Raw genomic sequence first — 25,091 nt, forward strand, 5'->3', positions numbered from 1 at the left:
TATGTAGGGTTTTCAATTTACTATATGATTTAATTTCACACTGTCTCATTTATCTGTCGAACAGGACTGTTAATACTTGTGGAACCTGATTTATCCTCATTAAATCAAATGAAATAAGTAGGCAGGAAAATACTAGCTCAGTTGATTAGAGCATTGTTGTAATACATCAAGGTTGTGGGTTTGTTCGCTGGTCAGGGCACATACAAGAAACAACCAATGAATGTGTAAATATTCACATTCATTGTGAACAACAAATTGGTGTTTCTCTCTCGTTCTCTCTTTCTCCCTCCCTCTGTCTAAAATAAGTAAGTTTTTTTCTCTTTAAAACAAAGGATATAATAAAAGGGCCATATCAATGCAAAGATATTATGACTATCATTACATAAAAAGGCATTTGGATTTATTTATACATTGTGAGTGGTAACTCAATGTTGTGATTAAGAATTTGAACTTTGGGGTGTCAGAAATTCTAATCCAATCAATTAATTATTAATAATTACCTGACTCAACTTCTCTTTGGGACTCAGCTCCCTTATCTCCAAAATGGGGACAATACAGTGTTTATCTCATGAAGTTACTACAGAATTAACTTAATTAATGTATGTAATCTCACTCGCTTTCATGACTTCAAACACTCTTTCTAAGCTGATGGTTTCTAAGTGTATTACTCAAGCTTGGCCTCTCTCCTAAACTTTGGACCCAGATGTCCAACTGCCTATCATCATCTCCACTAGATGTGCTAGTAGGCACGCCAAACGTAATGTGTCAAAAATGGTGGTCCTCCAGCTGGTCTCCTCATAACCTTAAACCTACTTCTCCCATCTTGGTTACAGTGGTGCCATTTTCCCAGTTGCACAGACCCAAAGCTTGGAGTCATCCTGAAACTTTTTATGGAGGTATAAATTACATCCAGTGGTGTGTTCTGACCTTAAATATACAGATTAGTAAACTCTCACCAATGCTTGTAGAAGCTACCTTCTATCAAGACAAAACTTTTCCATCCCTCCTAAAGTTCCCTTGTGTCTCCTTCCAGCCAATCTCCATGCCCACCCCTACCCCTACCAGAAACTACCACTAATCTTATTTCAGCCAAGATGGGCTAGTTTTGCCTCATGTAGAACCTCACATAAATGGAATCACCCAGTGCACAGTATTTGGGCATCTGGCTTCTTTCATTCAGCATAATGTCTTTGAGATTCACCCTGTTTTGTTTTTTTTTTTGAGTATCAGCGCTTCCTTCCTTTCATTGCCCAGTAGCACCCCAGTTATGAAGTACTACAATGGGTCCATTCCTTGCAGTCATCCTTGACTAGTGTCTTTCTCCCCTACCTGAAATCTGCTCCATTAGCAGTTCCTACATCTTCAAACACAACAGGAATCCAGCAACTTCTCCTACATGCACTGCTACCCAACTAGTTCTTGATATCATCTCCTCTCTCCTAACTAGTCTTTCTGCTTCCCTTCTTGCCTTCATTCAGTCTATTTTCTACACATCAGCCAGTGTAATGATCTTAAACAACAAATCTGATTGTGTCACTGACTTTTAATAAAGAATAAAACATTTTAATAAAAAATAACATTCAAACTCTAGGGCCCTCTGTGATCCAGTTCCTGGCAACCCCTCTAACATTATCTCCTACCCATCACCCTTTTGCCCGTTATTTTTTGTTTTGACTTTTGACTTAAATTGATATATTCAATTCTTAATTTATTTTCACCTGGGGTTCTTAAAATCCACATTGAAACCTTCAGTCATTGAGAAAGAATCCCAATTCTTTTTTTAAATTTATATTTAGAGAGAGAGGAAGGGAAGGAAAGAAACACCAATGTGTCATTGCCTCTAGTGTGCATCCAAGTGTAGACTCCGCCTGCAACCCAGGCATGTGCCCTGACTGGGAATCAAACCAGCAATAGTTTGGTTCACAGCCCAAGCTCAATCCACTGAGCTACGCCAGCCAGGGCAATCCCAATTCTTGACTTGACATCTAGTCTTTAAATCTTTCAAGCTCATAGATATTTTCCTGCCTTGGGCCCTTCCATGTGCTGGCATGTTGCCCCAACAGTCTTTGCACTACTAGCCTTTTCTTCTCATTATTCAGGCCTCAGCTGCAAAGACCTTCTGCACAGAGAGGCCTTTCCTGACCAGTCTTATTTAAAGAGGGCCTCACATCTACATGCTATTCTTATCATTGTACCCGACTCCCATAACACTTAACAAAACACAATATATGTATTATATAACTGTATAAATACTTATACGCAGTGGTTACTTGTTTCTTATTTGCCTTGCCTTCTCTGGCAGAATGTAAATTGCATGAAAGCAGGGGCCAAATATGTTTGATATATGTTTACGGATCAAATGCCATGCACACACTGAGTAGGCTCTGACTGACTGAATGAATGAATCTCACTTTTCTTTCTGTGTAATCATCACAGAGATGGAAGCATCATTGTTGGGTATGAAGTTGTTGGCTCCAGCAGTGCATCTGAGCTGCTGCCAGCCATTGAGCGGGTGGCTGAGAAGGCTGAGGAAGGCCTTCAGAAGCTGTTTCCACTAGAAGACGACTCTTTCAGAGTATTCAGAGAAGGTAACCCTAAATTTCCACCCTCTGTTTAGCTTTAGGGAGTCCTTTAGTTGGTAGCTCATTTGTGTCTTTAGGAAGTAGATTGGACAAGTTTCTGATACAGAATTATTTTAAGACTGACTTTCAGTAAAAATGGGCCACTGTTTACCATGAAATTCAATTTCAGCTGACTAATTTGGACCCTCGCTAATCAGTGATCTGATCTCCACTATAAATGTTGTGGAAGATTGATTTCACTGCAGCCTACGATGGAAATGACTCAGCAATAGTTTACTGGTACACATGTTGAAATATCCCTGGGGCTGGCAATATTCCTGAGTAATAGTCCAGAAGCCAAGGAAAGAATGCATATATCTTCACATCTTTAACACTCACACAGACACACAAACCCACAGAGACACAAAGACACACACACCGCTTCCTTTCTTCAGGTATCTTTTTTTCCTCTGTTTCTTCTTTACATTCAGTCTTAAACCTCTCATCAAAATTTGTGCCACTTTCAACAGCACTTATTCAACAAATATTTACTAAGTGTTTAAAGTATCTAGGCACTTAGGACACAGCAGTAGGGGAAACACGGGAAAAAGCACAGCTTTGGGGGTCTTCCATTCAAGGTCCCCTCCCAGTCCCGATCATGGGAAGACTGTATTATTAAAGGCCAGCTGCAAGAGTAACTAGTGTTTTGGTCACAATGTGGAAGCTTTTAAAGGGGTACAATGTAGGACATGCCACCCCCAAATGGTAACTGTCCATCTTTTAACCATATTGTTACTGATTTGTTCCATAGTGTTTGGAAGACTTTCTGGTTTTCTCCCACTCCCTTAAAGAGTAAAAATATTTCCTGGGAGGGGTTACACCCTGTCTTATTTTCACCGAATATTAACACACACTAGTTGATAGCCCACTAAAGGTAGGATTATTGGCACGGATCAGACATCCGGAGGGAGAAGGGCCAGCCTCACAGAGAGTAGGGCATGAGGAAGGAGAAGAGGATGCTGAAAGGCATGGAGCTGAGTATCAAAGTTAAGCTTTTCCTACTCTTGAATTTTGCTGGGTATTGCATCTGGAATATGATTTCTAAAGCATAGCTTTATGATTTATAGAGAATGCCAGGATATTCACAGACATTTTTTTTCTCTCTGCTTCATTCTTTTCCAGTTCAGTGTAACAGCATTGTTTTTGGATTTGGGTTTAAAAATGATGAATATACCCTTCCCTGTAGCAGTGGCTACACTGGGAACATCACAGCCAAGTGCCAGCCTTCTGGGTGGCAGGTCATTAGGGAGACCTGCGTGCTCGCTCAGCTGGAAGAACTGAAGAAGGTAAAGCATTTTCACCGTGTAGACTTGCCCTGGTTTTGTGTTTCACCGTGGGTACCTCCCGCTGAGCACGGCTAGATGGAGAATAATATACATCTATTTGTCTCATTTATAAATGTGCAGAAAGCAAGGGAGACATCAGACCCTTGTAAACTCAAGAAGTGTGGGCATGAGTGACAGAGTTGAAGTGGCAGCTGAGAAGCTCAGACAGTGTCCGAGCTGATGGTTTTGGCAGGGAGAGGTGCTGCAGTTGACTGAAGCCTTGCTGAAGAAGTCTGTAATAGATGGTGGAAGTCCAGGAAGCCTGGGAATCAAAGACCCATGTGAGTCAAAAGTTACAGACTTAGTACAAATGAGAATGTACACATATCAGAAACCAGGGCAGGCTGTGGGGTCAGCCAGAGGTGAGCCACATAGAATGATAAAACTGCAGTGGATCTTAAGCGTCATCTGTCTTATCAAACTCCTGTTACAGATTAGGAGATGAAGGACTAAATGGCTAACAGTTGGTCCCTCTGATAGCAATAGTGTTGGAGTAGAAACATGGTCATTTGATTCCCTGTCCAGTGCTGTGACCTTCACACAATGTTCTCTTTGGAAGGTTCAAGGACTTAAGACGAGGCAGGTAGATAGGAACACATGGTGAGGAATTAGAACCCAAGTTGTAGAAAAAACTAGTTCACAGTACTGTTCTGCAAATAGAGCTCCCTGTTAGGCAGACTTCTGTCCCAGCCAGAGTCTCTGCTATTGCAGTACAGAACATCACAATGGTATTCATTAAAAGACTGTGGAATGTTCACTTCTCCCTCTTTGGACCTCAGTTTTCTCACCTGTAAACTGGGCAGGGAGATTGGACCAGACGGATTCTGTGGTCCATCCTTGCTCTTGCCTTCTTTGCCTCAGTTATGCACATGGACCGTGTCTATTGAGGGCATGAGGGTGAGGGCAGGCAGATCCTAGGTACCCTAGGCAAAGAACAGCATTGTCAGCCAAGAAGAGCAGAAAGGAAACCATATAGGATCTGGGTTCCTTGATCAACTTGTTTTGACTGGAAAGGCATTTCCCTTTTTGACAGCCTTCCAAGCTGTCCCAGAGTGGAGGAAGCAGATGGGCACTTCAAGGAAGAAGTAAAATTCCAAACCCAGTGACAAAGTGGAGTCAATCTCCACACATGTCCCTCTATCTTCCCATCCTCAAGCATTTCTCAGAATAGCAGTGTGAATATAACAGGGTTTAGTGCCACTTTCTAGCTGGGTGCTGTTTGGAAAGTCACTGAATCTCACCGAACATCAGTCTTCATATAATCAGGACAATAACTTACATGAAAATGCCTTTAAACAAATCTCGTCAAGTTTCCAGTTCCTTAATGGCATCTGCTTCAAAGGGTGGTGTGAGGATTAAATCAAGGAATTCCTTGATTTAATAGTGTAAAACATGTAACGCAGAGAGTACCAGCTCTGAAACACAGAAAGCCCTCAGTAACAGCTATTGTTATCATCGTTACGTAGTATTTCACATTGTAATGTTACAAATGTTAGTGATGTGGCCAAGCAACCCCGCTTACATCTGATGGACCACAAGCATATGTATTTCTTAAAGAACTGGACCATCTTTTTCCTAGAATTTCAGTGTGATCACAAGCAATGCCACTGAGACAGCCATGTCATCCGTGGTGCAAAATCTCTCAGTCATCATTCAGCAAAACCCACCAACCACAGCTGGGAATCTGGCTTCAGTGGTGTCGATTCTGGGCAATGTCTCCTCTCTGTCACTGGCGCGCCACTTCAGGGTGTCCAATTCTACAATGGAGGTATGGCCTGCTCGTGCTTGAAGGGCCCACTTTATTTATTACTGCTACTATTTAATATTTTGTTTTAATTATTTAATTATAATTGACATTCAATATTATATTAGTTTCAGGTATACAGCATACTGTTTAGACATTTATATAACTTACAAAGTGATTTTCCTGATAAGTCTAGTACCCATCTAACACCGTATCATAATGTCGTTATCATAATATTATTAACTATATTCCCTATGTTGTACTTTATGTACCTGTGACTATTTTGTAACTGCCAATTTCTACTTCTTAATCCCTTCACCTTTTTTATCTACTCCCACAAATCCCTCCCACCTGGCAACCCTCAGTTTGTTCTCTGTATCTATGAGTTTGTTTCTGTTTTGTTTGTGAATTTATTTTGTTTTTTAAATTCCACAAATAAGTGAAGTCATATGGTATTTGTCTTTCTCTGTCTGACTTATTGCACTGAGCATAACACCTTCTAAGTCCATCCATGTTGTTGCAAATGGTAATATTTCATTCTTTTTTATGGCCAAGTAGCATTCCATTTTATATGTGTGCCACATCTTCTTTATCCAACAGTCTCTTGTTGGACACTTAGGCTGCTTCCATGACTTGACTATTGTGATTAGTGCCACAGTGAACATAGGGCTGCATACATCTTTTGAATCAGTGTTTTGGCTTTCCTCAGATATATACTCAGAAGAGGGATTGCCGGGTCATATGGTAGTTCTAGAGTTAATTTTTGAGGAACGTCCATGCTGCTTTCCACAGTGGCTGCACCAGTCTGCAGTCCATCAACAGTGCATGAGGGTTTTGAAGGGCCCGCTTTAATGCTTTACCTCATGGGGGAATGACAAAAGCCTGAGTTGGGGGAAACTTTTGAAAAAGACTGAAGAGCCATGCAACAGTCTTTACATGAATTTTTTTTTACTGCATCCTCTGCATGTACGAAGAACTCATGAAATCTATTCTGCAAGTTCAAAGGAACAGGAGCATCCTCTGGGGAGGCTGGCTAGACAGCAAGCTGGCTTAGAGAAAGGGATGAGGCTCTGCACCCGATGACGCTGTGTGACACAGCTGCCAACTCTTTTATATCTGTTTGCAGCCTACAATTGTTCTGTCCTGGGGCCACAAACTCTGACTTTAGCCATGTATATTTTTTAAGGCTTCCTTTGTTTTGACTGGGAAATTTATACTTTGGTTAGAATCTTTTAAAATTAATTTAAAATTATAGGAATAAGAATTGGTCACTAAAAGAGATGCAAATAAGCAAATGGAAAAAAATCTGTAATCTGGTCACTCTAGAATAGACACTGCCTGCATTTTAAATATTCCATCAGTGCAGGTGCTCAACAAACATTTATTAAGTAAAATGTCCTCTGAAACATTTTGGATGTATGCATTTTATGTTAAAGTACATGATATTTTGCCCTGGCCATTGTGGCTCAGTTGGTTGGGTGTGGTCCCACAAAACGAAAGGTTGCGGGTTTGGTCTCCAGTCAGGGCACATGCTTAGGCCGTGGGTTCAGTTCCTGGTTGGGTTACATATATGAGGCAACAGACTGATGTTTCTCTGTCACATTAATGTTTTTTCCCTCTCTTTCTCCTTCCCATCCTCTCTCTTAAAAGTATGTAATATTTTGCCAAATTGAATTATATAATGTCAGACATGACATTAAATATGATCAGTTATGCTCCCTGGATCAAATAAAAGATGCTCAGATTATTTTTAAGAGTTTAACCACGTGTTGTTTGCAAGAGATCAACTAAAACAAAATGACATAAAAAGGCTAAAAATTAATTAAAGAGCAAAATAGAGAGGAAGACACAAACCAAAAGGAGGCAGAGGTTCCTGAAGGTAGTAGAAGAAACGAACTATGGGATTCTGGTCCAGAAGCCACGGAGGGCTCAGTTAGGGTAGCGCAGGGTCAAAGTGACAGACATTTGCAGCCGAATGCCTGGGAACCAGGCTCCTGAGAGGGTAGAGGATTGTGAGGGATACAGGGATTGTTTTCAAGCACTGGTTTGGAAAAGGAATCTCTCAAACTAAGACTGATTCTTAAATCAATACTTCAATACTTCCTTGTTGCTTGCCTGCAGTTTTTTAAAGGTTTTTACTTATATTCTCTCCTCTATTAAACAAAAATAATAAATACACATGAATTAAAACTTGAAAGTCCATGACATGACTTTAGAATTCCTGATGTTAGCAAAAACCAGCCTAACATGGGAAAGTCATAAGCAGTAACGTGCCCCTGTGAGCCAAAGAACACTGCAGCCGTGTTTGCTGCCACAGGAGCCGGAAGCGCACACTGCGGCAGCCCAGTCCTGGGCTTCTTCCTCATCCATGCTCACACCCCTGTGTGCACATGAGCGCCCTGGCGTGATCACCCAGGAACTTACATGATCCTGTTGACCCAAGTTTCTTAACCCAAAGCTTCCACTGTGCAGAGCAACTGAGCTGAATTCCACTGATGAGTTTTAACATGATCCTCAACTGAGCCAATTCTCAAGGCAATTTTCTTGTGCTTAGTACGAATGACTACCCACAGTTAGTCTTCTTACCCATTTACTCAAAATACAAACTGACTGTTCATTCTTGCATTTCAGGATGTCATCAGTATAGCTGACTACATCCTTAATTCAACATCCATAACCAACTGGACAGTTTTACTGCAGGAAGAAAAGCTCATCAGCTCACAGTTACTAGAGACGTTGGAAAACCTCAGCGTTCTGGTGCCTCCAGCAGCTCTGCCTCTGAATTTTTCTCGGGAATTCATTAACTGGAAAGGGATTCCAGTGTCTGAAAGCCAACAGAAGACAGGTTACAGCTACCAGACTGACATGTTCCCCCCAAATTCCTCCATTCCCGTCAGAGGCAGAGTGTTAATTGGGTCAGACCAATTCCAGCGGTCCCTTCCAGAAACTATTATCAGCATGGCCTCACTGACCCTGGGGGACATTCTACCCATTACCCAAACTGGAAATGCCCAGGTCAATGGGCCCGTGATCTCCACGGTTATCCAAAACTATTCCCTAAATGAAGTTTTCCTGAGTTTTTCTAAGATAGAGTCAAACCTGAGCCAGCCTCATTGTGTGTTTTGGGATTTCAGTCATTTGCAGTGGAATGATGCAGGCTGCCACCTAGTGAATGAAACTTCAGATATGGTGATGTGCAGGTGTACTCACCTGACCTCGTTCTCCATGCTGATGTCACCTTTTGTCCCCCCCACCATCATCCCGGTTGTGAAATGGATCACCTTTTTGGGGCTGGGCATCTCCATTGGAAGCCTCATCTTATGCCTAACCATCGAGGCTGTGTTTTGGAAGGAGGTCAAGAAAAACCAAACCTCGCACACACGTCATATTTGCATGGTGAACATAGACCTGTGCCTCCTGATTGCTGATGTTTGGTTTATTGTTGTTACCACTGTGGACACCACAGTCAACCCTTCTGGAGTCTGCATAGCTGCAGTGTTCTTGACATACTTTTTTTACCTCTCCCTGTTCTTTTGGATGCTCATGCTTGGCATCCTGCTGGCTTATCGGATCATCCTCGTGTTCCATCACATGACCATGCCTTTGATGATGGCTATCGGGTTCGGCCTGGGCTATGGGTGTCCTCTTATTATATCTGTCATCACCATTCTGGTCATACAACCTAACAATGGCTACAAAAAGAAAGGCACGTGTTGGCTCAACTGGTCCGATGGGAGCAAGTCCCTCTTGCCGCTTGCTGTTCCTGCACTGACTATCGTGGCTGTGAATTTGGTTGTGGTGCTCTTAGTTCTCACAAAGCTCTGGAGGCCAGCTGTTGGAGAGAGACTGAGTCAGGACCACAGGGCCACTATCATCCGCGTGGGGAAGAGCCTCCTTGTTCTGACCCCTCTGCTGGGGCTCACCTGGGGCTTTGGCATAGGAGTAATGGTGGACAGCCAGAGTGTGGCATGGCATGTTATTTTTGCATTGCTCAATGCATTCCAGGTGAGGACAATAAGAATAACCTATTATCATACCATCAGCTAACTGGAATAATTATAGAGAACTGAGGTTGGTAAGACAACTCCAGAGGCTATCTTATTTCCCTGCCTCCAGTGGGACTGTAACCAAAACTGCCTGGCAATAGGGAATGGAAAAAAAAAAACAGATGCATTTTCCCAACAGTTATTGTCATACTGAGGCAGAATATTAGCCTTCTTCAGTAATCCATTCTAAGGTTTTAAATCTGCTAGACCTCACATAGCTAATGTTCATCTCTCTCGCTGCTGATTCAGTCCTCCTTCTCTAGTGCAGACTTATGTAAAAGTGCACACGGAAAGGGAAATAGATCAAGAGGACTTGTTGACTCTGAATGGTGCAAAGGTAGTCCTCAAAGTGCAATAGAGCAGAAGCTGGTATTGGCCAGCGTTGCTTTTGTAAATAAAGTTTTATGGGAACAGAGCCACACCCATTTCTTTATGTTGATCTGTGGCTGCCTTTCTTACACCAGCAGAATGGAGCAGTTGCAACGGAGACTGTGTGACCTTTAAAACCTAAATATTTATTATCTGGCTCTTTACAGAAAAGTTTGCCAATCCCTGCTGCAAAGAATGGGTCTTACGTCCCACAATCAGAGAGGGCTTGGAGAGTAGGTAGACAGAGTAATCTAGGTTTTGCTGCATCTGCAAGAGAGCCATCAATCCTGGTTCAGTGACGGTTTGCTGGGTCACCTCTGCACAGTGACTCAGGGGACTGACCAGTGATTAAACCTTTGAGCTTGGGACTTCAATAGGTCTGGGCTCAAATATGTCACATTATAAACCATGTGACCTTTCACTTTAACAAATTACTTAATCTTTCATTATGTTAGACAGGGATAATGCTATTACTTGCATCAGAGTAAGTATAAGGATTAAATAAGATAATTCAGCATTTCCCACAGTGCCTGACACATAGTAAATGTTTAGTAGTTGTCTCCTAAAAGTACCTGGTTGTTCACCCACATCGGCTTACCAGGGAAGGTTCACACGGTAACACAGATGGCAACTAAGGACAGCACACACCTAATGGGGACAGGTTTGGGGAGCTTCTGTTGAGGGCAAGCCCATGGTGATACACTGTTTGAACAGGCACAAACTGAGGGTGCTTTGCCTGGGAGGGGGATTTTAAGGTCCAAGAAAGCCTCTGTCAAGGGTTCTCCAAGGGCTGGAAAGGGTGCCTCTGTCATCAGAGATGCTTAGTAAATGTTTATTTAATGCCTATCCTGAAGAAAATCTAAGATATAGAAGTGAATGGAATTTATTTGTTTTGGGTTTAGAATGACACAAAGGGGAAAATGAAGTTCTGTGCACATTTGAAACGTTATTCACTTGACAACTTATTTATGTATTCAATGAAAAAAATTTTTGAGTACTTTGTGTAATGCCAGGCACTGTAGAGGTCACATGGTGTGATTGCCTTCGAGGAACTCACAGCCCAGTAGGGAGATGACAAGAAAAGAACTCCAATGTTGGGCAATAGAACAGAATAGTGTTGCATATGAAGGCTTTCTTCTCTGAAAAAGATAAAACATGCGATTTATTCCTTTTTTAAGGGTTTTTTCATCTTATGTTTTGGAATGCTCTTGGATAGTAAGGTATGTGATTTATTTCTCCCTTTATTCCCTAACCCAGGCATCTAACCCTTCCCATTCTGTTCTGAGGCCCCTTTTCATACAGAAGAGGCTAGATGATGAGTGCCTTTGGAATAAAGTTCTATAATTTTACAAAAGGCAATCTCAGTCAGGAGACAAAGGAACTAACCATTACTGTTGGTAATAAGCTATACAGAACTAATCACAACCTATAATGTGACTTTATAGAGTGAAAATGAAAAGTTTTTATTTAATTTTTCTATATTATATTATGGTTTGGCAATAATTAATGAACAAAAGTACTTTCCATAGGGGTGAGTTGCTTTTTCCCTTTAATTTATTCATTTACTTAGGATAATATCTACTGAAAGATAGAGATACTTCTACAGTTCTACAGTTTTATATAGTAAATAGCTTCTACAGTTAAATTTCTAAAAAGGACAAACAGTGTAAGTAAAACATAATAGAAAACATTTAAATAAATTCATTTTATTATTTTTCCCCTCACTGAGCAATTCTGTTGAGAGAGGTAAAGGCAATAAGCTAATAGATATAGGCTTTTAAAAAATCAGAATGTAAGAATATTTTATAATTAGCACAATTGTTGCACATGCACAAAACCCCTGTTAACAAAGAAGCAATTTGCTGTTCTTCATTGGCCTGAATAATTCTCTTGTCTGTACAAATCACATGCTTAGGAAACTTTTCACTTCAAAGATAAACTTTAATTTGGCAATTATTGCCAATTACTAATGTCTAGAATCTGAATTATTATGGCTTTTGGTACTGCTGTTTTTCATTTATTTCTAAATTTGTTTATACATTAAAAAAAAAAAAGAAGTAAAGGAAATAAAAGACAAAATCCTTTCATCAGATACCCATACTTACAGTCTATTAACTTCCTGGAAACTCTACTGTTAAATAACAGTTTCAGTCTGCAGTTTTTCTCTGGATTTGCCTTTGAATGATGAAATATGTTTATCTCAGTATTTCTTTGTTGCTTTTGCAGTTGCGACATCTGCTTTTCAACAACTTGTCTTCTTTAAGCTATTTGAAGCAGCCATTAAAGGTAATTATCTCATGCTGCCATGCATCCAATGCACAAACTTCCAGTTTTCCATTTCTATTTTTATACAATTCCATAGAAAAACCACTTTTTCTACCCCCCTTGGGTTTCTGTCACCATTATATTCTGGTTATCTGTCATGGTTCCCAGCACATGGTCAATACTCAGCAAAGAGTTGAGTGTGTGAGGGAGAGAATGAATACATGAATGAGAAGGCATGGAAAGCTTCAAGGGCACTCAACATCCGAGTCTGTGGGTGCTTTGTGAGCAAATACCTTTGAACAATATCATTTGCTTTAGTGTGACTTGTCGCCCAAGGGCTAGAGTTGGTAAGGCCCCTTTCTCTGCCTGACTTTTTGACTCTCCTATAGACCATTTTTTCTTCTCCAGAAAACTTCTAATGTATAAAACACAGTCTCTGAATTTTCTCTCATAAGCTGGTATAACTGGCTTTGTCCCATGCAATTTTAGCTTTTAAGTCTGCAAGCTGTCATCTGTATGAAAACAAAGGAATCCTGTTTCATTGTTCTCCACAAAAGTGCAATTCATATAAGAAGAATATAGTTAGAAATGAAAATACTTGCATTCGTAGTTTATATATAAATTTTTTTACTTTAATCTTTTATTCTTTTTTAAAAATTTTATTCAGTTATTTTTCAAGTACAGTTTTTTTTGTCTATTTCTCCCATCCCAGCCTCCCCCGCCCCTTGCTCCCCACCTCCCTCCCATTTCCACCCCCCTTAGTTCTCCTCCCTGTGTCCTTCCTATTTGTTTCTCCAAATTCCTCCCCCTTTTTCCCCTTAACTTCCCTTCCCTCTCCCCTCTGGTCACTGTCCCCTTGTTCTCTATTTCAGTGTCTTTGTGTTTTTTTTTTTTCTGCTTGCTTGTTTGTTTTGTTGTTTAGCTTCCTGTTAAAGGTGAGATCATATGGTATTTGTCTTTCAACACCTGGCCTATTTCACTCAGCATAATGCTTTCCAGTTCCATCCATGTTGTTGCAAAGGGTAGTAGCTCCTTCTTTCTCTCTGCTGCATAGAATTCCATTGTGTATATGTACCACAATTTTTTGATCCATTCATTTACTGATGGGCACCTAGGTTGCTTCTAACTCTTGGCTATTGTAAATTGTGCTGCTATGAACATTGTGGTGCATAGGTTCTTTGATATTGATGTTTTAGGATTCTTAGGGTATAATCCTAGCAGTGAAATTGTTGGGTCAAAAGGCAGGTCGATTTTTATTTTTCTGAGAAAATTCCATACTGTTTTCCATAATGGTTGTACCAGTCTGCAATCCCACCAACAGTGAACTAAGGACCCCTTTTCCCCACAACCTCTCCAACATTCGTTGTTTGTTTTTTTGTTTATGATAGCCATCCTGACCAGTGTAAAGTGGTATCTCATCGTGGTTTTAATTTGCATCTCTCTGATAGCTAACGATATTGAGCATCTCTTCATGTGTCTCTGGATGTTCTGTATGTCCTCCTTGGAGAAGTGTCTGTTCAAGTCCTTTTCCCATTTTTTAATTGGGTTGGGTGTCTTCTTAGAGTGGAGTCGTGTAAGTTCTTCATATATTTTGGAGATTAAACCTTTGTCTGAGGTATCATTGGCAAATATGTTTTCCCATACAGTTGGTTGCCTTGCTAATTTAATACTGTTTTCTTTAGCCACGCAGAAGCTTTTTATTTTGATGAGATCCCATTTGTTTATTCTTTCCTTTATATTCCTTGCTCTAGGGGACATATCAGTAAAAAAGCTGCTGCATGAAATATCTGAGATTTTCTTGCCGATGTTCTGTTCTAGGACTTTAATGGTGTCACAGCTTATATTTAAGTCTTTTATCCATCTTGAATTTATTACCATATACCAAAATAAATTCAAGATCATAGTTTATATTTTTTATGTTAATTCAGACTTTCCTCTTTCAGCAAAACAATGAGGAATTGTAGAAAAGTTTCTAAAGTAAAGATTTCTGTTGGATAAAAGTCTACTAACTTAAGTACATGATAACCTACATGGATGTCTAGGCATTTTTACAGTAGACAATATAACCTTTTGAAATAAAGAACAGTGAGAAAATCAACCTTTGATGTTAAAAAATTTTCCTGAGTGTGCATTTCATAGTAGACAGACAACACGGCTCTAACTGAGGGATCAGTAGCCCGTGACCCTGCAGACCTTCCCTGTATTTCTTTTTTCTTCTCTTGTTTGTATTATTATTGTTGTTGTTAAGTTAAAATTATTTGGTTAATAACATTGTATAGGTTTCAAGCGTACAATTCTATAATACATCATCTGTGTATTGCATTGTGTGCCCACTCCCCAAAGGGGCTCCATATATGTGATGGAGGGATACTAGACTTTGGGTGGTGCGCCCTCTATTTCTGACTCAGTAACCATCTGGCAGCACAACCTTAGGAAAATCAGTTCCTTTTGGTTTCAATTTTCTCAACTGTTAAAATGAAGTATTGAACTAGTTACTCAAAGCAGAAGTTCTACCATTCCATAATTTTGAGTTTCTGTCTTGAACTAAAATTCCTTGAACCAGAAAATGTGAAACAAATGAATAGTTCACTACTCTTAAGAAAAGGAGCAAGCAACAGCTTACGCGACTGCATTAAAGGAAAACCTCACTGAGTAAAGTGAGACAGGACGCCCTTCACCCCACAAAGCAGGCTGTCAAAATGTTTCTCACTGGAAGATCAAAGAGAGAAAAACACCCCACAGTACACAAAACCAAAAGCAACGAAGCATGACAATGTCTTTTCTCCCTGTTTCTAATGTAGTCTTGACACTTTTCAAGAAGGACACAGTGGTCAGTGAGGGGTCTTCATCTTCTGGATGTGCCCCCTGTCCCCAACTGTGTTTTCAAACCAAATGATAAAAAAGGCTTTTTATTTGGGGGTTATGTGGCCCTTTTGCTTTAAAAGTTCATTTGGCAGAAGAAAAGATGAGTATTTGTAACTTCCTGAGGAACTTGGCATGAACAAGAAGGAGCCCAGAGTACAGTGGTTGAGGAATGATGAGAAGAAGTAGGAGAGCTAACCCTGGGCATGAATGCTCCCTCCTGTCAAGATTCTCTGTTGTGAGAGAAAAGAGCAAGGTAGTGACCAGATGCAGACACAGGACCAGAGGGACAGGGTAGAGCAGAGTTGCCAGAGTGCGAGCAAGTTCATGTGTTGGGAGAGAGGGAGGATAGTTGATGGTAGAGGGTTCCTGGGAAGTCAGGTTGAATGGCCAAACTGCAGGTGGGGAAATCCACCTCTTCACTGGACACAGGAAGTTTCAGGCTGGTGCAGACAGAGTAACATGTGCATTGGGGACATGATGTAGGACAATTCAGGCCTGGATACTTTTTTTTTTTTTTTTAAGTAGGAGACAAGGCCATTCGCTGAGTAATGGGCAAAGGGGTGGTGAAGCAGGGATCTTGAAAACAGCAGTGAACATTTGGAGAGCTGGCTGAAGGGAATGAAAACAGAAACCAATAATGTTCTCAGCAAATATCAGCCCTCAAGCCACCATAAAACTCTGTGGGGACCCATGATGAGGTTTCTCTTGAAATACTCCCCCTGCTTCTTCTTGGTCTTCCTTTGTCTCTAGCCACATTCTCTATAATCCTGAACCAAGAGGCAGACAAGTGACCCCTATAGACTTCCCCTCCACAAAGAAGGGTTTATTTATTCTTATTTCCAATGACTCATGTCCTGCTTTCAAGCAATAGCTTAAATGCATGTAAATGTACATGTCTAAGAGGCTGCTTTTCCCAGACCATATTGAGTCCTTGAGTGTGTTGCAATCCAAGACTTCTTTCCAAATGGGGCAAGATGCAGTTTAAACAGCAATGATCATGACCTTGGAATTGTTCTTTAGGGTTTTAGTAGTATATGTTTATGAACCCTGAATTCTAGAAAATCAATTCTTTGCTTTGGAACTTTTTTAGACATTTCTCATTCCTGCCTCTTTGATAATTTTTTTTCAGAGCTTGATGTAGGGTAGCTACCTTTATATTTCAGTGAAAATTAAGAGGCTATCACTAGGCCACCTACTGCATATAATAAGAACTCATTTCTCCTATTCTGATTTAGCTTCCTCACGACATGAACTGTAGCAAGAAACAAAGCTTATTTCTTTCAGTATTTGTGGTGTCTAAAATAGTGTCTGGCACAAAACAGCATTCAGTATGAGATGTTTAAATTAAATTAGCAATTAATTATCGAGTGAGAACAGGACAGAATACATATACCTTAACACTTTTATCTTTCCCAAGTAAGTGCATGCTGCTTATTTTACATATTGTATTTCATTTTGATAACTTAGTTTTCAAAATTTTAAATTCTGTTTTGCCTTTGCACCAATGACAAAAGAACTATTCACAAAGACATTTGAGTACTGAGAGGAGGCAGAATAAAGCAAAGCTTTCCTGGAGATCATTTCTACTAGAAATGTTGTTTTTGCATCGTGGGTTCTTCAAGTGATGAATGTGTGAACCAAGAAGTGTAATCACAGGCATGAAAAAGGGATAATATCTCCTTTACAACTGTTTTTTTAGTTTGTTGTTAGAAGTTGAAGAATAGAAACAAGATTCACAAGATTCACTTAGAAATAAGTTCTTAGACCTTTTCAATTGATTAAAACAGAAGAAAGAATAGGAAACTGAGTACTCTAATTTCTTGAAAGGAGAACAGCACACTATGTAGATAGAATGAAGGATTGTTGATGACATCGGGAAGTCAGGAAATGTGCACTGTCACCAATAAGATACTATTCATGTTCAATGACTTGCTTTTCTTTTGTGCAGCAAAATTCACCAGAATTATCTGCTATACCGAAGTCTTTCAACCTATTGCGACATAAAGGTGAGTCATAATAAACCAAAGGATATAAAAGGTAGGAAGAGAGACTATAAATACATCATATAAGGAAAACTCAATGACAACTTTTTAAAAATTCATGTGATAAATGTGAGAGAATCAGCCAGCTGTGAGTCTGGAGTTCATCTGAGTGGTGCTCAAGGATAACACAGTAATGTTGGATTTGACACTCACGGAGATCAGCGAGTATCACCTTTAATATGATCACAAATTACTAGCATTTTCTCAATTAGACGGTATATAAATCTGTCACATTGATCATTGAGGCCATGGGATGTGGTTAGACTAACATCACTGTGTCCTTACTAGAGAGTCATTCCTTTGTGCCAGCTGCTGAGTAGTGGGTATGGGCCAGGAGCTTGTGCCCTACTGTTGGGTGTAACCTTCCCGCTAAACTGTTCCTGGGAAAGGAGGAGCCACCATCTGCTCTGGGGGAAAGAGAACTGTCCCCTCTGCCTATGACATGCTTTGTTCCTGTGCTCATACATTGGCTGTTGCCAACATCAATGATATTCGTCTACTGGGAGACTGATATGTAAGCATTGTAAGTAGTTGCTGTATTCCAGAAGGGTGCATGCAGCGTGGAGGCTGAAGAAGAGAGTGCGTTACAAGTTAAGTTGAAGTCATACTTGAGAGTTCCATTTCATGTTAAATCACACTAATACATTATTAAGGTAGGGAAACAGGCAACTCACTTTGAATTCCAATAAAAATTATTTGAATACCAGGTAAAGTTCAAGTGTCTGAACTTGGAAAAAACACTTTCCTCCCCAAATGAGTAATGTGCTCATCTACAAAGCCTCAAGTCCTGTTATCACGGCCACCAACCAGCCAGAGTGCTTTTCGCAAACCTCTTTACCTTTTTGGATGCTGTTCATCATCAGTAAAATGAAAAAAAAACAAAAACAAAAACAAAAACAAAACTAAGAGATTACTAAGGGTCCTTTCAGCGATAACATTCTGAGATCTCAAACCTACTTTATGTCATTATCCAGCAATATCTGAAAAAATATGTTGCTTCTCTTCTCAAGTGAGAGTTGTCTGACAAATAAATGCAAGTTTCTGTGAATTAATGAAATGCTGTTCCTGTTGACAAGCTACATTCTAGATGTTTCCCTACTGTTTTTTTAAATGTCCAGAATTCTATGAAATTGCATATGCCTTTCAATTTTGTCTCATGCTTGATTCCAACATAGTAGCCAGAATTCTAATCTTCTTTTTCCTCTCTTAGGCACTTATGCATTTTCTCATACTGGAGAGTCCTCAAATGACATCAGGCTAACTCAGTTTTTATCAACTGAATAAACCACAAAATCAAGAGAAAAATTTTTCTGGAGCAAGTTGACATTTAGAGCTAAATGTCAGTGATGAAATTAGCTCAATATTAGATGAAATTTTATGATTTAAAAGTTGTGAATAAAAGAAAATTTTCAGTGGATTCATCTCTGCCCTCTTTATCTTCAGTTAAATGAAGAGATGGATTTTCATGTGGTTTGATTAAAAAGAATTGCTACATATATGTAGAAGAGTAGGTTTCAGCAGAAATTATATCAGTTGTACCAGCCTGTCGCTGCCGCAAACTGTGGTCTCCTTTTTCATAAAACAGCATTATTCATATGGCATTTCCAATCATCTGAATCAGAGTAAGAAAATTGCATGAAATTGCCTTAGAAAAATTGAGGGACCATGTTCACTTTCTTATCAAAAAGTCATTGCTGTAAATTTTCTAAGAAAAAGTCATTTCCCTCCCCAATTTCCTAGTTGGATCTTATACTTATTTTTGCCTTTTGTTTTAGTTACTTAACTTTAAAAGTTAATCAGAAATAAAGTGAAAACTTCCATTTCATATCTAATGCAGCATTTCTGAGTCTACAAGGCAGTTTCGTCTGGTCCCCAATCCAGTGACATGAGTGTGCCAGTAGACCCCAAGCAGAGAGGAAGAAGTGGAGGCTTGGAGAAGTGGAGGGACTTGTCAAACAGTATAAAGGCAATAACAGGTTATTGGGGACTTTTGGTTTCTAGTCCATGTCTACTGCCCCATAATTGCCTTGAAAATTAGCTGCAATCCTAATAAAGCTTTATGAGGCTACACACGAAGTTCATTACTCCCAGAATTCTGTGGGTAAGTGGCAAAGTGAGGGAGAGTTTGGTTGTTGGCTTCCAGGGAGGGGCCCTAAAACATTCTGGATTTCTCTCCTAATACATCATAGGTACTCTCTGGGAGTTATTTACATGCATCATCAATGCTACTTTCAGGTGAGATATAGAGCAGCAGGTGAAGAGACACTGTGTGAAGTGACATTTTATTTCCATATTTCTATCCCTTTTGGTTCACCTGAGTATCAGCCCTGACTACAGTGCATAGAGCAGCCAAAGCCTTTGATTCCTCTTTGTTTTCAGAGTATCCTAGAGATTTGCACTGGTAGTTTTTAAGGCAAGAGTTGATTTCTCTCACCAATAAGTGTGATGATGATGATGCTGCTGGTGATGATGGTAATGGTAGTGATGGTGTCATGGTGTTGATGATAATGGTAAGATGTCAAAGAAGAATCAACACTTATAGTGCTCACTATGTGCCAGGGAATGAATATATATATATATATATATATATATATATATATATATATAGTATATGTTGTATTCTTTTTAAAAAACCTTAATTGATTTTAGAGAGAGAAAAGGAAAGAGAAACATTAATTTGTTGTTCCATTAATTTATGCATTTATTGGTTGACTCTTGTATGTGCTTTGAATGGGAATTAAACCTGCAACCTGGGCATATCATGATGATTCTCCAACAGACTGAGTCACCTAGCCAGGGCTAGCATATGTTAATTGATTTAATTGTCACAATAAGTTTGTGTGGTGAGGGATATTATTTTACAGCTGCAAAAACTAAGCACAGAGAGCTTACATGATGTGGGGAGGGTGAGATGGAGGGAAGTGGCTATGCTGGGATAATAGTTATGGATGTGAAATTACAATAAGAAGAGGGTAATGTAAGTCAGGCTAGAAAAAAATTGCATTATTTATTTAATTGTAATTAGGATCCTAGACTCTCTGGTCTGTAAGGGATCTCAGCATCACCTAGTCAGTCTTTTTACATGAAGTCCTGGTGTCCTAAACCTCAGTAGCCTGTGAAGTCATGTGCAGTATTAAGGGCTATCTATAGTAGTGTATTGGTTACCTTGGACTTCCATAACAGAATACCACAGACTGTGCAGTTTAAAGAGAAATTTATCTCATCACAGTTCTGGAGGTTAGAAGTCCAAGATCAAGGTGCTGTTAGGGTAGTTTTCTGTGAGACACTCATCCAGTCTCAGATGTCCTAACATGGCCTCTTTTCAGTTCACATTCAAATAGAGCTTTCTGGTGTCCCTTCCTCTTCTTATAAGGACACCAATTCTATAAGATGAGGGCCTCACCCTATGATCTCATTTAACCTTGATTACCTCCATAATTGCACTATCTCCAAATACAGTAACATTGGAAGTTAGGGCTTCAACATATCAGTTATGCAGGGACAAGATTCAGTTCATAACAAGTAGCTAGAATGCATGCTTGCCTGTTTAATTGAAATTACGGTCTTTCAACGTGTCCTCCCAGTTATTTCTTGAGGTTTCTAAGGGAATGGTGAAGGATACTCTCTCAGGGACAGTGACTACAGTTTTCCAGGACTACTGCATATGGTCTCTCGGACTGTGCATTCAAGAGGATGCCATTCTTACACTTTGCACAACAAGTGGTCCCACCTAAAGCAGTCCAGGCCATAATCTGCACCATCGTTTGTGGCAGCCTTGACTGGGCCCATTCACCTTGACCTCCCTCTCTTGTTCTGGCTCTCACACATCCACAGTTGCTGTTTACAGGCTGACCTTGGGGAATTTTCACTCCCATGCCTACCTATCATGGAAAGGCCAATGCTCATGCCAAGAGTACTGATCCCAGGTATTTCTAAAGCTCCCAGTTCTCATGGCATCAGAATGGTTCTGAGTAGCTTCCTTTCAGTCTCTTCATCAGGATGAGCCCACAGTCAACAGTCAGGCTAGAGTAGTCACATGTGAATGCCAGCTGTTAGTAAGAGTAAGCCCATGAAGGTTAGACGGTTCCTGTCCCACATACTTTCACCCTTCTTCTACTGACAAGAAGGAGGAGCTATAGATGCCTTTTCATGATGCCCAAACAGGAGGAAGGGGGCAGAGCATGTGGATTTGTGCCAAACATTTGCTAATCAGTCCATGCTCTCTGTCACAGCACATCCTACTCAGGGCAGTGTACCTGGATTAAATTCCATGAAAACATTGAACGTTAGCACACATGTTCAAATAGGACATAAGACATATTTCTGAATGGGCTATTACAGAAACTTAAGAGTATCTGATAACCTCTTGCCCTGAACAGCCTTCATAAAGTGCAAATAAAGAGAGCAAGGGAACTTCTAGTTAATGGTAGTGGATTGAATAAGTGTGCAAACAGTAAATTAAAATGTAAGGTTCCATGAGGCACCAAGAAGCAGCACACATGAAGTGCCAAAGTAAAGTGTTCCAAGTAATTAAATAGGGACCAGTGGGTTCCATACTCTACAAAGACATGTAAGTCAAAATGGAATTTTATGAGAAGAATTTCCTTATAGAAAACTTATTTGTGAGTCTCCTAATTCCATCTATCCCAAAAGTGAGATAAGGAGGGATGCTTGTCTTCTGACCTTAAGCCCAGTAAGAGACGATGTCTTAGCCTTCTGAGGGACAACAACAGTTAGGGTGCATGGCTGACTGGGGTCTGATTCTTGCCTGGAACAGTGGCCACAGATCTACAGGTAGATCCCTGAATGGGCTCTGTGCTGAGACCCACCTACATGCTTAGAGTTTGTCAGAGCAAACGTGTGTGTGTGTGTTTCCCATTGACCATGGGGAGACAAGCAAGAGAGAGACAATACATGGCTGTTTTGGGTACTGTCTAATAAGGCCATCCAAAGTAATGAAAAGATCTTAGAAGCAAGAAGCTATAGGAGAAATGAGATTAGGGGATAAAGAAGGAGTCACAAGTGACCACTTAGAATACAGATGAATTTGCATTTGTTAAAGGAATTGCAGGTGAGAGAGTTCAGGGATACGGGAATTTCTGAGGAGTTCTTAAATAAAGCCTCTTTTGTTATCCAGTTATTATCCAGAGCCCTGACACCATATGAAGGTTACATTCCATAAGACATACCTCCTTTCCCTGGATTTGGGGGTAGGGAGGTCAAAACCTCAGTTCCCAAGATGGGATGGAAGGAGAGGGAAAAAGCTAAGCAAAAATGTCCACCAGCAAGTGGAGATGTGATATTGTGAGCAGCCAACCCAAAGCAGGACTCAGTTGGGGGAGAAGAGAAATTTAATGTTAAATTATTTCTAGTTTTCATGTTTACATGAGATTGGATATCCTAATTATCAAACTGAGAACATGTTAGTATTTAAATTGACCAAAATACTACTATTACCTGAGCACATTTGTCTCATAGCTAGAATAGATCTGGCTCTCCACATTGAATAAATTTTATACAAATGATGACAGTCAAGATAAACATGTGTTTGATCACATACAACATGCTATGTTTTCTAACCCACTGATTACACCTGTATTCACTTCAGACTCCTCCCAAAGTATTAACAAAAAAAGAAAGTAATAAAAAAACATTTAGTAGTGTGTTAAAACATTCATGTGTTAAAAAATTACAATAAACTTAGCTGCTTAAAACAACACGCATTTATTATTGTATGGTTTCCATGGATCGGAAATCCAGACACGGCTAATTGAGTCCTTTGCTCAGGATCTCACAAGACTGTAATCACTGTGCTCTTCAGGCTGCATTTTCATCTGGAAGCTCAACTGGGAAAGAATGGAATTCCAGCTCATTCAGGTTGTTGGCAGAACTCATTTCCTTGCAGTAGTGGGAATGGGAAACTTGGATTTTTGCTAACTATTGGTTAGAGATTACCCTGAGACCCTCGAAGCCACCTACACTTCCCCGTCACATAGGATTCTTCAACACGACCATTTATGCCATTAAGCCTGCAAGAAGAATCTCTTACTACAGGCTGCTTTTAAGGGAGTCTTGTATAATGTAAGGTGATTGGGGGAGTAATACACTGTAACTTTTGTCAACTTCTATTGTTAGAAGTAAGTCACAGGTCCTGGCCACAGTCAAGGGGATGATAGATGAAAATAGACAGTTATAATCTGAATATTTGTGTCCCCCCACATTGATATGCTAAAATTCTGACCCCCATGGTCAGGATTTTATGGACTGGTAGTAGGTGAAGTCTTTGGCAAGTACTTAGGTCATGAGGGTGAAGCCCTCATGAATGGGATTGATTCTCTTATAAATGAGACCCTGCAGAGGTCCCTAGCCCCTTCTGACATGTGAGGACACAGCAGGAAGGCGGCAGTCTGCTTCTCTGAAGAGAACACTCACCATGCTGACACTGCGGTCTTGAACTTGCAGCCTCCAGAATTGTGAGAAATAAATATCTATTTATAAGGCACCCAGTCTATGGTGGTTTTTTATAACAGTCTAAACTAACTAAGACAACATCATTGTAAAATTTCAGGGCATGGCATAAGAAAAGAAAACCCAAAAATTATCAGAAAGAAAAAATAGGTTTTACATAAAGAGTCAAAATCAGAATATTATCAGAACTTTTCACAGTAATTGTGTAAGCTAGATAACAGTGGGGGATGCCTTCAAAATATTACAAAAAAAAATGGTGGCCACCTAGAAGCAATTAAGTGTGAAGAAGAATCAAGATATTGTCAGACAAAAATTCTTGATAAGTTTTCTTCCAATGAGTTATTTCCCAAAAGATCTTGGGGAATAAATTCCACCGGAAGCGGCAATAACCCAGAAAGAGGAAGGCTTGGGTCCCCAAAACAAAAGACATAATAGCAGAGAGAGCTGGGGGAACCTACAGGATGGGAGTACAATGAGTTGCTATCCACAAAACAGCTATGGGGAGGGTCCAGACTGGACCTGCAGATGAGATTGCTTCAGAAGATGAAAAAGATCGGGTATGTAATGTATTTGAGTGCTGTTTAAAGAGCTTTACAAACCTGGGGTGGGTTGGAGAGGAATTTTTGATAAGAACACAAAAATCCAAGAAAAAAATTAAAAAGTGTTAGATTAACAGAAACAAAATGTGCAGAAAAGAGAAAGCAATGAAACATCCCACGTTGCTCAGCTCTGAATGGAGTATACAGTGTACCAATAATGTAAAATGACTTTGATATAACCAAATGATATGTTGGGAAAGTGGAGAATAGGAAGTATACTTTATGGGATGGCAAAAGAGGTCTAAATCTTCATTCTTTGTTTTTGGAAATCAAAACTGAGAAGCCAAGAAGTAGCATTGTGATCATATTGTTTAGCAATACAGAAATAAATATCAAAAGAATAAACTAAATGAGTCAAAAGATATCATCTCTGAGAAGAAGGGAATTATAGAATTATTTGACTCTAAAAATCATATTCATGTAACTGGTTAAGTATAAGTAAACATGTGTGTCTGTGGGTGCATGTGTGTGCTCATATGGGTATAGATTGGAGAGAGCATGGGATATCCTAAAGTTGGAAGTCCCCTTGATTCATTTGCTTGCACTTGGAAGCTGCAATGCCCTCTGAGCTTCTGTGGCCCCAGGTAGCTGCTTCAGGTCTTTAACAGGCCCCTGAGAGCTCCAGTTTGAGATGTCAGGTAGCCACTGGGTACGCTAATCTACTGGTCAAGGGAAGATCTGGGCTAGAGATACACTCTTAGGGTTATCGCAATCCTTACAATAGACTATGACAAGAGTTATGGGATA

The 25,091-nt window shown here is 40.0% G+C and overlaps 1 protein-coding gene across 6 annotated transcripts in view; it reads left to right on the forward strand.

The window, feature by feature from the left end:
* Positions 1-25,091, forward strand: part of ADGRF1 (adhesion G protein-coupled receptor F1) — a 48,043-nt gene that overhangs the window by 19,446 nt on the left and 3,506 nt on the right. For 2 of the 6 annotated variants that reach the window (XM_037142552.2, XM_037142551.2), the window contains 7 exons: positions 2,437-2,588; positions 3,744-3,907; positions 5,526-5,714; positions 8,322-9,695; positions 11,284-11,325; positions 12,332-12,391; positions 17,184-17,241. In XM_037142552.2, coding sequence (XP_036998447.2) covers positions 2,437-2,588; positions 3,744-3,907; positions 5,526-5,714; positions 8,322-9,695; positions 11,284-11,325; positions 12,332-12,391; positions 17,184-17,241 — 2,039 coding nt within the window. The other 4 variants (XM_037142553.2, XM_037142555.2, XM_037142556.2 and 1 more) reach the window with 4 other exon arrangements.

This window comes from Artibeus jamaicensis, unplaced genomic scaffold, assembly GCF_021234435.1.
Source record: "Artibeus jamaicensis isolate MK-2021 breed Jamaican fruit bat unplaced genomic scaffold, CSHL_Jam_final contig_484, whole genome shotgun sequence".
Lineage (NCBI taxonomy): Eukaryota > Metazoa > Chordata > Mammalia > Chiroptera > Phyllostomidae > Artibeus > Artibeus jamaicensis.